Source organism: Gigantopelta aegis, chromosome 8 (genome assembly GCF_016097555.1).
Source record: "Gigantopelta aegis isolate Gae_Host chromosome 8, Gae_host_genome, whole genome shotgun sequence".
Taxonomy (NCBI): Eukaryota; Metazoa; Mollusca; class Gastropoda; order Neomphalida; family Peltospiridae; genus Gigantopelta; species Gigantopelta aegis.
In genome coordinates, this window is record NC_054706.1 from 72,245,686 (window position 1) to 72,262,803 (window position 17,118).

The 17,118-nt window shown below is 35.9% G+C and overlaps 2 protein-coding genes across 5 annotated transcripts in view; one reads left to right on the forward strand and one right to left on the reverse strand.

The window, feature by feature from the left end:
• The first annotated feature begins 29 nt into the window (after window positions 1–29).
• LOC121378915 (28S ribosomal protein S24, mitochondrial-like) lies at window positions 30–5,177 on the forward strand. Its single transcript, XM_041507300.1, has 3 exons — window positions 30–115; window positions 4,097–4,292; window positions 4,742–5,177. The coding sequence occupies exons 1-3, from the start codon at window positions 95–97 to the stop codon at window positions 5,029–5,031; spliced, it is 507 nt and encodes a 168-aa protein (XP_041363234.1). The 5' UTR covers window positions 30–94; the 3' UTR covers window positions 5,032–5,177.
• A 6,491-nt stretch (window positions 5,178–11,668) lies between these two features.
• LOC121378777 (protein transport protein Sec24A-like) overlaps window positions 11,669–17,118 on the reverse strand; it is a 32,018-nt gene continuing 26,568 nt past the window's right edge. For all 4 annotated transcript variants that reach the window (XM_041507092.1, XM_041507093.1, XM_041507091.1 and 1 more), the window contains 4 exons: window positions 16,662–16,799; window positions 15,887–16,084; window positions 15,283–15,386; window positions 11,669–13,922 (listed from right to left, as the gene is read on the reverse strand). In XM_041507092.1, coding sequence (XP_041363026.1) covers window positions 13,808–13,922; window positions 15,283–15,386; window positions 15,887–16,084; window positions 16,662–16,799 — 555 coding nt within the window. In that variant the 3' untranslated portion in view covers window positions 11,669–13,807. The remainder of the gene's footprint in view (window positions 13,923–15,282; window positions 15,387–15,886; window positions 16,085–16,661; window positions 16,800–17,118) is intronic.

Sequence of the window (17,118 nt, forward strand, 5' to 3'; positions counted from 1 at the left end):
TGTCCGCATTTTTAAAAACTATTTTTGATTGGATAATTCGGACAAGTTAGCGAATCAAAAATCGGATAACAAAAGTGACGGTATATTCTACAGCATGGCTTCCGTGATCTGTCAGGTGCTGTTTGGTTTGTTTCTACTTCAATTTTAACAGCGTTTAAAAATTGTTGTGATATTTTCTTTAAAAATTTTGCTGATTTTTTCCAATATTATTTTACTCACTTCATAATAATATGAACTAGGTAAAGCGTAAAAAGCAAAAACAATTTCTAATAAGAAATTAAGGTTGCAATGACAGTCACAATGTCAAAGTTGCAAGTGTTATATTTTTACAGTTTTTATTGTATCGTACCGTCATACAATTTCGATCGACATATGTTTTCGATACTTTGTTTGTAACTGCATGTATCGCGAGATTATGCGAGATATTACGTCACTATCAGCCTAAACATAAACAACGAAGTGTCTTTTACCTCACAATATTAAAAATGCTTCAAGTCAAGCTGCCAACTTTATGTTTTAATTATAATACCATAAATAGTGTGCATGTTATCAGTTTTTCGTAATGCAATATTTTGGTACTAATGAAATGCCTCACATAGCGAAATCCAGGTATCACAAATCCTTGCAAAATTATCTTAGACTGCAACACTGACATCTGATCTGTCAAAGTTTGACGATATACCACGTGATCATTACACTGAACAATAAAATTTATGGAAGGCTGGTTGGGTTACCTCTTATGTCATTCACAGCAAAGATCTTTTCGGTAATTTCTGGTGGGGGCATGTTTACATGTGCATCTACATTTACATTTACTACAAATAAAGGTGGTTTGGTGGAATTAGATTTTTTGAAAATATATAGTTCTGTATCTCTGTACTTAAGGTGACAGTCTGAATTTAGGTGTCGTTGATACATATAACAAGAGGATTAGACATTAGACTATGACGAAAACATAATGTAAATATGTTTTAAGTGAACACTGTCTATTGGTCTGAAGATTATTCAATATTTTGTACAAGTTACAAACATTATATGATTTTATTTTCAAAAGAAGATTTTGATGTAAATTATTGCACAGAGTATAGACCGTTCACTGCCATAAAAAGGACAAAAATGGACAACCAATGAAACTACCGAAAACATATGATGTTTGTGAAAATATAGCAGAAACACCTGTATGACTTAGCAGCTAGTGTTTTTGGAGGAAAATTTGATGTTTGTGACGGTACATGCTCTTAATTTCTTTTCGCCTGTGGCGATATTAATTGTTTTAGAAGGCCGTGTGCAGTTCCAAATGCATTTAGCCCAGATGGGCAATTTGTTACGTAATACCTTCACGTGACCGTGCATTCCAATATGCACTTAGTCCAGCTGTGGAGGCCATGTGGCCAGTAGTTACGTAATAACTCTGCGAGTGCGTTTTTTACAACCTTGAATTTCGCGACTGGCGACAGAATGTCTGGTCATCTAAGGAAAGATACCAACTCTGGGAGAGGTGGAAATATTAGATGATACGTGAGGTACCGCCTTGTACCTCCAGGCGATATTCGCTGTCTCTGAGAGTTTTGAATAAATAGCTAGGATTTTAGAGATATCGGGGAGAAACATAGGAAGGCTCCAGGGGATCGCTGTCCGTCCGGACTGGTAAATAATTTTATTTCTGCTCTGTGTTTAACCTTGATGTGATTGATGTGACCTTAAATATTTTAATACTGTATTTACCAATATTATTTAGACGGTGCTGCCGGTCATCTGACGCAGTAATCTGTAGGCACACTGTCCTAAATAATTATAAAAAGCTTAACCAGTCATCCTAGAGGACCTAGGTAAACTGTAGGTTATTGTCTTTATTGTGATAGGTACCAGTATTAATTTTGTATTACAAGGTTATTGAATCAGTAGTTAGGGTTAATTAAAAATTAACCGGTTAGGAATAGAGTTGTAATTCCTTTATTAGTTAAGTTCTCCTGGAAGCGTTTCTCAATTATCACGCGTTATTGAACGAGTAGTAAGGGTTAATTAAACATTAACAAGTTAGGAATAGAGTTGTAATTCCTTTATTAATTAAGTTCTCCTGGAAGCGTTTCTCAATTATCACATGTGTGGGTGTTGTGTCACGGTGAAGTGCATGATTAGCATATTGTGTAAACTAGACACCTAGAGATTAACTAATTAAGTGATTAGTTCTGGGTTGTTATTATTTGTTGTTGTTAATTAACTACTGCGGCAGTACATTTGTCAGTGTAGGTTAATACAGATTCCAAAGTGTATTGTGTTTTTGTTGTGTTTTCTAGTGAACTAAACGTGCTATAATAATATATACTTTATATAAGATCGTATTTCTGATCATACCTAGAGACGAGCCACAGCGGGTATAACTGCCTGTTACAGAGAGATCTAATAGATATACAGTTAGGAGAGATATTTGGATAATCGTGTTTCATCCAGTTACGGGTATTATAGAATCCCCGTGACAGTGTTCATGGGAAATTATCACTGTTTTTCACAATAAACTAATGTGCCTTGAGAAAGGTAAAGTAGTATTGTATGTACGAAGTATTGTTTTTATTATATTTAAATTTTTTGCTTATCGTATCGAAAACATATGACGCCAGGATACAATGTATGGCATTATCCGTACGTATGTCTGTCTGTTATCTAGTTTTTATCCAAGGCGTGTATAGTATACCAATTCATATAGGATAAAAAGTTATTTTGTTTTGTTTAACGACACCACTAGAGCACATTAACTTTTTTAATCATTGGCTATTGCCAGTATTGGAAGTCAAACATTTGGTAATTCTGACATATACATAATGTAGTCTTAGAGAAGAAACCCACAGCATTGTTCCTTTAGTAGGAAGGTTTTTTTATATATGCACCATCCCACAGATACGATAGCACATACCACGACCTTTGATATACCAGTCATGGTGCACTGGGTAGATGGGCTCACTGACCGGAATTGATTCTAGACTGACCGTGTATCAGGCAAGAGGTTTACCACTTGGCTATGTCTCCCACCCTTGTATAGGATCATCAAACCTTGTATGTGTATGCAAGAACTCTACCATTCGAAAGCTAGACGGACAGTTGGACAGTTATAATCACTCTGCTATCAGAGACAAGTCTATAATGAAAACAGAATGTTTGCCTACAACTGAATAGACAAAGATTCCTGCTCAAATACAGTGATAATCCTATGTCTGAATTGATAATTTTGGAGTTCGCTAACAAACATTTCACATATTAATCACATACTATACAGTCCTGAAAAAACCTCTCAGCACCCACTTTCAACTTCTCTGTTGGTGGGCTCATTGAGCTATTCAAGGTTACCTATGGGTAAACCGAAAATTTGACAATTTATCTATTAAACTTAAAAAATTGCAGAAAATTGGTTATTTTTTTAACAAAATATCAATTATTGCATGATATTATATTTTTAAATTAAAATAAAATTTGACAATTGTTTTAGAAATTTGCATTTGGCGAGTACCAGAGCTAGCCGTAGCTATTTCTAGTTCTAGCTAGGTGCTTCGCAAAGTGGTATACGTAACAAAAGCTGTTGTATGCACTGTCATATCTGTGCATTACATGTAAAAGATTCCTTGCTTCTAATTGTGTGGTGGCAGCCTGTTTCCTGTCATTAAATCTGTGTGGTCCTTAGCCATATGTCTGACACTATATAACTGTAATTAAAATGTGTTGGTGTGCATCATTAAACAAAACTTTCCTTCTTTCCCTTTTCAAAGATGGTTCAGATATACATGTATGTATGTATGTAGGTTCTTTCTGGTTTCTTTCTGTAGTGTCTGTATTAGTAATGAATATGTGAAATATTTAATTATATAATGAAAATTGATCAATTGATCCAGTACAAACCAATTATATTTCATGACTGATGATAAAATTTCAACAGAATTCCAGTGCTAGTGACTATGGATTAGTTGGGGATGCAACTATTGTAGATCTATGCATGTACTATGTTGACATTGTATATTATATACATGTATACATGTGCAGTAACTTCTTATTCCTTGTACTTTTAGATAATTCAATTAACAATCTACTGGATTTATTTACTTTTTAGATGCAGCGTCAACTGCTGTCTTCAGTCAAACAGTTGATGATAATCCGTGGCTTGGCAACAAGTCATTGTGCATGTAAGAACATCAGATCTGGGATCGTCAAGGCAACTGTCAGAGGAGATAAACCACTTACATATGAGCAGGCACTGGCACCATATCAAATTGGAGTGAGAAAGTCATGGAATTCATGGAATACCAGTAAGTTAATTAGTAGTATATGTATGGAATATCAGTTGTAAGTCTTAAGGTGATCCCCGTGTTTTTGGTATAGATACATAATGTAAGTCTTAAACATGGACAACGTAGGACATGTAAATGGCAGAACGCTAGCTTCTTGTAACCATACAAGCCGTTTTAGGGAACTTTAAAAAAAAAAAAATCTTGATTAGCAATATTTCTAGTCAATTGAAAATTGATTAGCAACTACTGTTTTATGTTTCAAAATTGTGTAGCGATCTCTGAAACATGCGTAGTGAATCGTGATGCAATGATGAACAAAATGTTCTTTACATTTAGCCTGAGATTCATTGTGAATATAGCAAAATGTAGCAGAAAATTTTACAATTCGTACTTTAAAAAAAAAATGTATTTATTAAAGTTACTATTGGTTTGTAAATGTTTTTTTGGTAATATTTTTTTTTTCATAGGCAACCTTAAAGGAGAAGGAAGAAAAGCTGAGACTGTTGTGGAGGACATGTTTATTCGGAAGTTTATCATGGGCACGTTTCACAGACTGTTTTGCTCGGAGGTGATCATAAAGCGACGTCACAACATGATCATCATCGCTGGCCTCGTGTTACAGAACACCATGCCTCGCAAACTCTACTTCCTGTGGGGATACTCAGAAGAGCTTTTGTCACACTACCTGAAATGTCCAGTCAAACTGGAAATACAGACTGTTGCGGACAGAAGGGACATCACTTTTAAGTATGTGTGATTTGGACCGTCTTTCCAGCATGTGATGACAAAGTGTGTTACAAGTCTTGTAGATAAGACAGATGGCGAAGTGACCTGATTTTTAATTTTTATTTACATATATAATATGTATAGCCGATTTGGTTTGTAATAAACATTGAAGAGAAATATAATTTTGTTGTTATCCTGTTAGTGGATGCTGTTTTGTTGTATTTAACCTATATGTATGTACACTTGATCTAATTGGGTAGCTTAAGGCCTGCCAGGGCTAGCTCTGGGTGAGAAGATAAATTCGCCATTTTATCTATTAAACTTCAAAAGTAGTATACTCTGTAACAAAATGTCTATTATTACATGTAATTTTTTCACAGTTGGCAAATTTGGTGAGTGCCAGAGCTAGCCCGGCCTGTTTTCATATAACAAGATTTTCAAGCATTTTCGCACTCCAAGTTTATTGATTCATACACATTATACCTTTTCCATGTGTCAGAAAAAGAAATTTGAGTGATTAGCGTGTCATAACATGAAGTATTTAATTTTGGCTTAAAGGGACATTCCTGAGTTTGCTGCATTGTAAGATGTTTCTGACTAAAAAAATATTTCTACGATTCAACTTACATATTAAATATATTTTCTTGTTTAGAATATCAGTGTCTATATAGTCAATGTGTTTCTGGTTGTCTTAATATTTGTAAGAAGCCCAAAGTGGAATCTGTCTTCAAATAATTTCGTACGTACGAAAAAACTATATTTTAGGAAATAAAATGAAATTTAACCTAGTACAAATATTACAACGATTCTAAACACATTTAATATACAGCCAATTATATTTGGTGCAGAAAAATATATTTGATATGTAATTATAATCGTTAAAAAGTCTCTGTTAATCGATAACATCTTAAAAATTGCAGCAAACTCGGGAATGTCCCTTTAAAAGAACACCATGACATTTTATATAGAAATCTGCTTGCAGAAAGTCTGATATAAAGAGCAAATTTCCATGTGTTGAAATGCACAATAAATGACGCACAGAATCCTGTTAATGAAAAGCAGGCCTTAATATCAGAATGTTGCATTACTACAAGTATATAAAACGTGCTGGGGTATCAAATATTCCTGTCCTTCAGAAACCTTTCGTGTTAATAGTAATGGTAGTAAAACACCTCTAGAGCACATTGATTTATTAATCAACTATTGGATGTCAACATGCTACATTTTTCCATTAGCACCATCCCACAGACAGGATAATATATATCACAGCCTTTGATATACCAGTCGTGGGTCACTGGTTGGAACAAGAAATAGCCCAATGGATCCATTGATGGGAATCGATCCCAGACCGACCGGACATCAAGCGAACAGTTTACCACTGAGCTAGGTCCCACCTCAGTAATAAAATAACTAAATGCAGTCCTTAATTACAAAAGGACCGGCATCATGGTTAGGCCATCGCTCTACAGGCTGGTAGGTACTGGGTTCGGATCCCAGTCGAGGTATGGGATTTTTAATCCAGATACTGACTCCAAACCCTGAGTGAGTGCTCCGCAAGGCTCAATGGGTAGGTGTAAACCACTTGCACAGACCCGTGATCCATAACTGGTTCAACAAAGGCCATGGTTTGTGCTATCCTGCCTGTGGGAAGCGCAAATAAAAGATCCCTTACAGCCTGTTGTAAAAGAGTAGCCTATGTGGCGACAGTGGGTTTCCTGTAAAATGTCAGAATGACCATATGTTTGACGTCCAATAGCCGATGATAAGATAAAAAATCAATGTGCTCTAGTGGCATCGTTAAATAAAACAAACTTTTTAATTACAAAATGTTAAAACCTTTCAATAAGGAAGGAAATGGTTTATTTAACGACGCACTCAACACATTTTATTTACGGTTACATGTATATGGCATCGGACATATGGTTAAGGACCACACAGATACTGAGGGAGGAAAGTCGCTGTCGTCACTTCATGGGCTACTCTTTTTTTTCGATTAGAAGCAAGGGATGTTTTATATGCCCCATTCCACAGACAGAATAACATACCATGGCTTTCGATGTACCAGTCATGGTGCACTGGCTGGAGTGAGAAATAGCCCAATGGGCACACTGACAGGAATCGATCCCAAATTGACTGCACATGAAGCAAGTGTTTTACCACTGGGCTACTTCTCGCCTAATATAACCCACCGCACCCCACCGCACCCCACCCCTATCAATAAAGGTTCTTTAGACAATGTAAATGATTTTTGCCGAGTGTTTTTTTCAGACCTGTCAACCTTTAGTCAAGAGAAAGCAGGAGGTGTGTTGAAAAGCAGGAGATTTTTTAACTTCACACAATTTAACCCAAAATCACAAGGTTGTTGTAAACATTATTACAATAAGTTATATGAACACTACATAATGTCATATATACTTGTTAACCGTAGATCTTGGCTTTAAAAAAAAAAATTAATTAATTAAATTTTTTTTTTTAAATGTGTGTATATATTTCTTTTCAAAGTTTAAATATCATTATGATTTAATAAATCTCTTTTAACCAAAAATGTTAAGAATATTAACAAGAAATTAAAAAATTTAATTAGTACATTTACGGCATTACACTTACAGGTTACGTTACATCATCATTTGTGGCTAGTGTACCCAAATTGAAGTACCCAAGACAAATTTAGATAAATCTTATAAATTAATATTCAGTTTTTAATATAATAAGGAACAGTGGCATTGTACTTATTTAAAATCATTATAATGAGGCAATAAACATTGTATTACCATTAATCATAAGTAAAACCTCATTACGGACATTGTGTGAAATATACCGGAATTATACATTTATTAATTGTAAAAAAAAAATCCATTGAATGGCCCCTTGTTACCAACATTTTACTGCACAAACATACAAAATTAACTGACACAAGTAAGTTTATATAGCTAATTGGTCTTTTCTTGGTCTTGCTGTGACATGTGATTTTAACATACATCGTGTGTATTGCTGTCAACCCTGGGCCAGAGTCTGGCACTTGAGATCCATCATAGTTACTTCCCTTATGTTATTTTCGTAAAAGGGGATATTTGTTTTTTTATGCTTACAAAAATGTCATTTAACAGGAGAAATTGTCTCCTGCACAGATATCTCGAGATTTGATCAAATACCAGGAGACTCCTGCCGAATCCAGGAGGGTTGACAGGTCAGGGTTTTCTGTGTGGGATCAATATACCTGGGCTTTGAAATATGGTTCAGTGGTAGAGCATTTATCAAATACACATTAGGTTGTACAGTCAATCCACAACTACTATACTAGTATCAAAGGGTACTTTGTAAGACCTGACCATTTAAAGTGAGCTATCTCTCTCTCCCCCAAAACTAGTTCAGGAAGAGTAATTTTTAGCTTCCTTTAGTATATAGCATCGGTATGGTAATATCTTAAATGGCTACGTATGATCCAAGTTAGAACAATTGATCGCTACCCTCAATATTTTTCACACCGAGGAATGCAGACATATGCAACTGGTGATGGCACAGGTGTTTGTGCTGTAAAAATTGCATTAAAAGCAAAATCATTTTGGATATCTTGACATTTCCACCACAACCCCTTAAAAGTACACTAGTGTATGTGTTGGGGTCATCCAACTGCCCCCTTTCCTCTCTCCTTTGAGTTCCATCTCATTTCTTCCCAATCTGGCAGCTCCCATCTTTCAACTTCTTTCACCATCCACCTCCACACCACAGTCCTTGTCCCTCCCAACTGCTGGTCTCTTGTGGCTATCCGTGCCACACACCTTTCATTTCCCCCATCAGCTTTTAATTGTGGGCTTAGTCTGACCACTTCGGAGTATTCAGTAGTTACCTCTAGCATTGTTAAGAGGCACTTGTACCCACCTACTACAGACAGTCGTTAGTTTGTGTCATGGGTCAGACCACTTTATTTGCGGAAGAGGATGCCAGGTGGGTGCACACTAGCGTATGTTTGTATGCTTTTAAAAATATTGATAACTAATAAAAAATATAAAAAATTCATGGTGCCTTTAAGATTTGTTTCCCAATATCAACAAGACAAAAACATAATTTGTTTTGATGGTTTTTATTGTTTTACTATTAACAGCTTTGAAGAGCATCACAAAATTGGTAAAAGAGTTGTTGGATGCATATATGTACAGTTTATCGATGGTCACATTTACAATTGCAGGACTGGAAAGAGCTAAAACAGCCAGTCCTGAGTGCATATTAAACGCACTCTGTCGTTGAAACATTTACACACACTATTTACACTAATGGAAGCTACCATCAGTTTGGCGTGGTGCGCAAAGCTGAACATGTCTGACCACACTCATTCTTGGCACGTTATAAATTAAAGCATTACTGCTGTTAAAAACAATGTACACTGGCAAACGGTCAAATCTAGACATAAAATATACAGTGCCACACAACAAGACAAAACAGAAAAAAGACTGTGAATACATTAATAACTTGAGAACACTTGCACCTTTTATTAAACATTCATACAGTACAAATCTGTATTGTTAAATAGGCTAGATTAGCTGCTTATTCATCTGTGTAACATGTATTATAAATAATTATCATTAATATTAACATTTCTTTATTTAAAATCATTATTGTTCTTGTGAAATGATGAAGTCTCAGTGTTTGAAATGTTTGATGGATAGATTTTAAAACCGAGGATATTACGCTATTCCAGAAAGAATTTACATGGTTTTGAGGTTGTGGAGAGAATTAATCTAGAAAAGATACAACTCATTAACATTAAATTAATGTTCCTGTAAAAAAAAGGACAAGAAATACATTTAACTATTTAATGACTTTCTGAACAGAACAATTATGATTAACTCGTCCACTAAAAAGGTTTTGGGGTTCTTTTTAAAATTCCTATAACACTTGTGATATCATTAAAATTATACCAAATTCCTAAACAGGTTTTTAATAGGGTGGGGTTTTTTTTTTATTACTTGAGGTAAATAATTAATTTTGATTGATCTGTTTGCGACACCTAATAGCCAATATTAATATTTTGTGCTGGGGTATCGTAAAACATTCATTCAGTTTGTACAATTCATACGTGTTGTGCTAATTTTTTTAACATAAAGTTGTCTGTACATGCTGTGGAATAAACACTGAATAAATACAGTTTGGTTCTTCAATCACATTCACTCCTGCCTTTCATTCGAATATGCATCAGTAAATAATTTAAGCAAATACTACGAGACAACACTATGATGGCAGTCAAATACATCAGACATGGGTATAGCACAGATACTTGTAGAAATAGATTTCTATTTAAAACTATTTTTCACTCCATGTATTTGCTATTTACAACTGTACTATATTTAAAATAAAGATTGAGCGAACAAAATATATATCTATATATTACGTAAATGCACATCAATCTGAATTAAAATAAACCTAGGAACAAAATCATACCAGTAATTTGAATATTACACAACGTATGAAGTCCATTACACAGACATGACAATACATATAACAACAGTACACACAGGTTTGCCCGGCAAAAGGCAGAATGTAAACAAAAAGAATACAAACTAAGAGGTACAATTGCCCATGGAAAATAATACTAAAAGTTATCAATACACACAAGTACACCAAATGTGCTGATGATGGGCGATTATATATACCAGTATCGCCCATAAGTAAAATAATTCTTAAATCTTATTTATTTTGCCTTCTCAAACAGAATACAGTTTTTGTCAAATTCTTTCAGAATAGCCAAGAGCAGAAGTAAGAAAAGCAAAATTACAGAAATAACAACTATACTACACATAAACGGAACTCAAAGCAGTTTTTACCATGTCACCTGTTTCAAGATTGCACAAGAATAATATCCCAATCTACCAGTAAATAATAATAATTAAAAAAAATCATATTCCATTTTGTGCAATCTCAGGTTGCATGGTTTATGTAATATTTGGTTACTGGTCATTTGAACCGGGGCAAAAGGTAATATTCAGAATATTATGTATGTCATCTACCAAGTTATTGCCATAGATTTTGCAAAGCATTTTTTTATTATTAGTGACTGATCAGGTTTTGGGGGTTTTCTACTAAATACTTACAGCATTTTATTGAACAAACCACTGACAATGTGGAATTTATCCTTAAGTATAAAATAGTCAATTCCAGAAATAATTGAATGTAAAGATTCAATATTGTAATTGTACTTAGTTCATTATATGTGCCACTGAAAACAACTTGAACCCCTACCCACACAGAGCACCCTATAGATGCAAGTGCTTATGAAAAGACAAGGAAAAGCATTTGATACACACAATGTATGAAGTCTTTAAAATATGTACTGACCTAAGGTGGTTGAAACAAAGACTAGAACAAAGCTTGCAGGTGAAACGATGATCAATTGGTTGCATAAATCCTATCACAGGGCTTCTACATTATGGTAGCCCCACTCCGATGGCTAGTGATATTCAATGTTGAACTAGTAAATAATTACTGTTGCCATGCTTGATGGCTAGTGAAATGTTTTTGGGTCAAATGTTGCAGCTAAGTCTTATTTTGTAAATATGAATATCTTGACCCCACCCCAACCCACACTGTTAGTGTTTTTAAGCTCTGTTTCCCTCTTTAGGTGACATATCTGATTATTACTATTATTAGGTAAAATTGTATTAACTTAAAGTAAAGTAAGACTAGTGAATTTTTAATCATGGCTAGTAATTTTTAAAATCACTGATCCCATGACTAGTGGGTTTAAAACAAATTCTAGAAGCCCTGTATGAGTAAAACAAGGTGATTGGTTTGCAGTGGTTGCACAACGCCTACATCAACAAAGGATGCATCAAGTCTATGCAACAAGATCTCTAGTTGTTGGAAATCAAACCACAACAATCCATGAAACCAGGAACATGACATAACGGCTGCACATGTTTATAATGGTTGTAAAACTCGTTACAGATGAGAACCATTTATTAAAGAGGAATTAAATATATAACAAAAATATTTCTTCTAATAGGTTAAACAAAACCATACAAGAATATTATTCAACAATCACCTCACATTATAAACACGCATTAGCATTTCTGATTATGTTTTCTCTCTCACTCACCATCACAAATTTAATTCATCACAAACAATTAAACAGTTACACAACTAACAAAACCATAGTGTTGTAAAATATTACATTTTATCTCCATTACATAGAGATGTTAACTAATCCAACAGAAGACCATGTTAGTTACTGGACTAAACTGATCAAATATAGCCAGGATGTATAGGAGTCTTGAATCTTCTGTTAAATTATTGACACACGTATACAACAACATGACAGTGCAACAGAGAATTCACCAAATTAAAATAATCATGCCTGAAACAATTACATTCCATGTAACTTTGTTCATGAACATTTCAAACACTATGTGAACTCATTTCATAAACATAATCTAGGACAACGGTTTTCATGCATAAAATGTTACAAAATGTATTGAATTACCAATAAACAAAAACATACACACTTGATAATTCAGTATTTAAATGGGAGACATCTGGCATGGAGTTGAACCCACGTAGTATGTAGCAGCTGGATTCAAACAATGGAACAATGTACAATAGACCTGTCGTACCTTTTTGTCAAAATATTAGTTTTATGTCAACCTGTTTTGTTCACATCTCTATGCAACGGAGAAAAACATACTGAATCTAATCAGAAATTAACCGGTTACAAAATTACACTTTTTATACTGCCTACAATGCCCCAGTCACAAGAGCTCTAATGGTTGGGCGTTTTAACAGCATGTACCAAATTATTCACTCAAACATTCGTACCACACATAGATTATGACTTTTATTTCAGTATACTTCTCCAACCTGATCTGGATCACCTAACAATAAAAACAGGGTTTCTGCCAGAGGGTAAAACGGGTATGGCGCCATAACCAAATTTGTTTTGCAGATTTTAATTTTTTTACATTGACCTTTTGACAAAATTAATGACTCTTTTATTATTTCTTAACCCTAACCCTAAACCTAACCAATTTTCTTTCTGGGAGAGACCCCCATACCTCCTGTTAACTGTGGATGCGTTCAGCACACGCATTGTAAATATTCAATTCCATAGCGCCATACCCAAAAATGTCTTTCTGGCAGAAGCCCTGAAAAAAAAAAAAAGAGGGTTTCAGGATTCCATGTCACTGAACGTATTTCCTCTGCGTGGTTTACACATTTATCAGCACCAAGACCTAACGGCACCAAAAATAAGTGGGACACTTACTTAAGGATTCACTCATTTGATTGCACTATATAAATATAACGAGCCATTCTCTCAAAACTACGTCAAACAACTACATACGATCTGTACAATTCAAGAACAATCATGCATGGTACTTTCAACTAACCAAGGCTTTATTACGCTTGCATATTTCAGTTTAAGCTACTGGGGTCCGTGCAGGAACTGTTACACCCTATACTGCCAGTGTCAAGTCTTGGTTTAAGTACTGGCTCCACATACAGTCTCGTGAATTTTCACTAGATCACCAATGTGTCTGTATTTATCAAACTGAATTCCATTTGTTCTTAGCTGAATAGTTGTACACATGAAATCCACAGTCTTCTATTTATCCAGACAATTTTCACGGAAGATCATCAAATATATATAATCATTTGGTTTCACAACATGTTTTTGTATTTTTTTTGTAATGCACCCAACTGTTCACAAGTTGCCAATGCAATGGTAGAATGTCCACACTACATCATCACAGAATGGATCACTCCACTGTCAGAATGCCGTAGTTTCAGTTAAGTTTGTGGACGCTAGTTAACGGAGTTGGTTAGCTCTTACTCCTCTGTTGTAAATATTGCAAGAATTCATAGTACGACATGCTCGATTCACTCCTGTCTTCAGTCATGTGTTCAAAAAACAGGTACCTCATTTTACTGTCTTCCCTGGAAACAGAACGAGAAACACTAAATTAGTTATCACTGGAACAATCACAATTCCAAGTCTCAAGTATTTTCAGAGCTAGCTTTGGTACTCACCAAATTTGCCATTTTGCTAATTTTGAAAACAGTTGTTGAATTTTATTTTAAATTGGCGATATAATCGCATGTAATAACTGGTAAGAAAATAACTGGGTTTTTGCTATTTTTAGCATTTATTAGATAATTTGACAAAATTCTCTACTAATGCAGGGCTAGTCCTGTGTTTTAGTTATCATAATACTAAAAACACTTTAAAAAGAGTGACTTTTTTTAAGTTACATTTTAAACTGGAAATAAATATGATCTCAATGTAACCGAAATTATTTACGTTATACATGTAAAACTAAATACATTTGTCCTCAGAATATTATCATTAAAAGGAGAATCATATTTTAAACTATGACTACCTGATATCTATAACATAGTTATGTTAACACAATTAAAAGAGAGAGGAAACCTGCTGCTTTCTTATAGGCTACTCCCACCAAAAATGTGATGTGTACTTTGGCATAGGCAGGACAGTACATACCATAAGCTGGCCCTGTGCTTATAAAATTTGTAGACTCTAGACTCAAAGACTCAATAGAGTATGCAATTTAACGCCATGGCCACGCCATACAAATTGTATACGTATGACGTCATTAGAGGTTGGAGTCTGTACTATTAAAACATTTTCTCAGCAATGGCCCAGATAGTTAGGACAGGGGCACCCTCCACCCTCCCGTGTCCAATGGCCCAGATAGTTAGGACGGGGGCACCCTCCACCCTCCCGTGTCCATTGGCCCAGATAGTTAGGACGGGGGCACCCTCCACCCTCCCGTGTCCACTGGCCCAGATAGTTAGAACAGGGGCACCCTCCCCCCTCCTGTGTCCAATGGCCCAGATAGTTAGGACGGGGGCACCCTCCACCCTCCCGTGTCCACTGGCCCAGATAGTTAGAACAGGGGCACCCTCCCCCCTCCCGTGTCCAATGGCCCAGAGATAGTTAGGTAAGGGGCACCCTCCCCCCTCCCGTGTCCATTGGCCCAGATAGTTAGGACAGGGGCACCCTCCACCCTCCCGTGTCCAATGGCCCAGATAATTAGGACAGGGGCACCCTCCACCCTCCCGTGTCCAATGGCCCAGATAATTAGGACAGGGGCACCCTCCACCCTCCCGTGTCCAATGGCCCAGATAATTAGGACAGGGGCACCCTCCACCCTCCCGTGTCCATTGTGCGAACTAGCACACCTCAGCCGAATGCTTTATTAATGAGCTACATTGTGGCAATATTAATCTTACGACAAAAAAGAAAACTGTTGACCATATACATGTTAATAATTACCTGATAACAAGAAATGTGGAACCACTTGGTGCATTATCGGTCAAGTTGTTCACAAAATTCCTAACATTTTCTGAAGTTAGGTTTTCTAGTTCAGGCAAATCAGTCTGAAAAAAACCCAAAAAACAACTACACTGAAAATAATGAAGCAGCAACAAAGGTAAATACAATATGCAAGTCCTAATTTCTGTATCTTGTGACTATTCAATTAATTTGCTGTATGAGTGTAGAATTAGAATTATCACTGTGACCGTAAAATATTCCTGAGCACAAAAACATTATATTAATTAAATTAGGGTCAATTCCTTTCCTTTTTCACTCCTTTTTTTTGTGGGGGGAGAGGGTGTATCATTAACTTGAGTTCTTCAGCTCACCACTCTAATACCATAACAAACCTAACCTGCATATTAAATATTCTACAACAGTTGTTCCAGACTTGATCATAATCAGGGTGGAGGACAAAAGGGGAAGGGGGATTTTAAATATACCCACAACCCACAAATTAAAAAAAATTAAATCATAGAGTAAAAGATGTGCAGATCCACCAAGGACAAAATAAACTATAATGAATTCCAGCCCTAAACAGGACTCGGCTCTTTGTACTGACCATGCCATCAGGTATGGACATGAAGTTGGGTTTGTCGAAGACCTGCTGACAGAAGTGATCACTGACGGCCCCTCCCACCAGCATCAGCATCTGTTCACCAGAGTCCATGAGGTACACGCCGTGACGGTCGATGTTCGCAGAGTTCAGCTGCAGCACGGGCGGCTTCGGGATAGTAATGCCGTTCTTTGATTCCATTACCTGAGCGAGGATGGAAAGGTTGAAATAAAGCGATAAGTTAACATCAAGGGTAATAAAATATACATGTGTATATACGATAAGAGGCTCCGTTAATATTACAATGTGTGTAAGGAAAACAGCCCCCATTATCAACAAGCTTTTTGAGAGTGTTGTTAAACCAATGCATGTTTCCGACTGCACCCAACAAATTTTTGTTCAAAAGCCGTAATTCTGCCAAAAAATTAATAAATTACCATGAAAGTCAAACCTAACCTACAACAGTACAAGATAAAGTTATACACAAAATTTCAGCTCAATATCTTAAGGCACTGCAAAAAAAAAGGTTTGGGAAAAATATATGCAAGACAGACAGAAATGACGACAGAGACGAAACCTAGTCCCCTCCGGTTAGACAGGTAGCGGACTAACAAAATACAACAGGTTTCTCTTTTATAAAATTATACATTCAGAGGTCTTCCAAAATTGATCACACTGGATGGAGAAAAGACGTGGCAGACCCACAAGTCGTAAAATAATAATTTTAATGCTTTCCCACCACGTTATTAATTTTGAAATAACCATAATGAAGACGCCCTACCTCTTTGTCCAGGTTGTGTATTGGGTAGAGATCAGGGTAGATGAGTTGGATTAGGTAGTTACACGGTAACGACTTGAACTGCTGCATCAGAAACACGCGGTCGTCCAGCTTGATGGTCGAAGACAGCCGAAAAGCATTCTGGAAACAAAACATATTTCATGTTTTCATATCTTGTGTATGTAATGATTAACACATTTATTTAACAAAACAAAACTTAATTTAAACAAATATAAATTAAAGTTCAAGATAATCCCCATGATCCTACAATAAATGCAATCAGTCTCACATATTTCGTACCTAGCAGCTGTTCAACAATTAACTAATTGTTTGTTAATACTTATTTTCCAGCTTATATCCTATTACGGTTCAAGCATTCTGTCCTGGGCACACACCTCAGCTATCTGGACTGTCTGTCCACGACAGAGGGTTAGTGGTTAGTGAGAGAGATGGTGGCGTT

Coding starts and splice junctions, on each gene's coding strand:
- LOC121378915 (XM_041507300.1), top strand. CDS start 95: ATGGCTTCCGTGATCTGTCAG. Junction 116..4,096: donor TGGCTTCCGTGATCTGTCAG/GTGCTGTTTGGT, acceptor TTTACTTTTTAG/ATGCAGCGTCAACTGCTGTC. Junction 4,293..4,741: donor ATGGAATTCATGGAATACCA/GTAAGTTAATTA, acceptor TTTTTTTCATAG/GCAACCTTAAAGGAGAAGGA.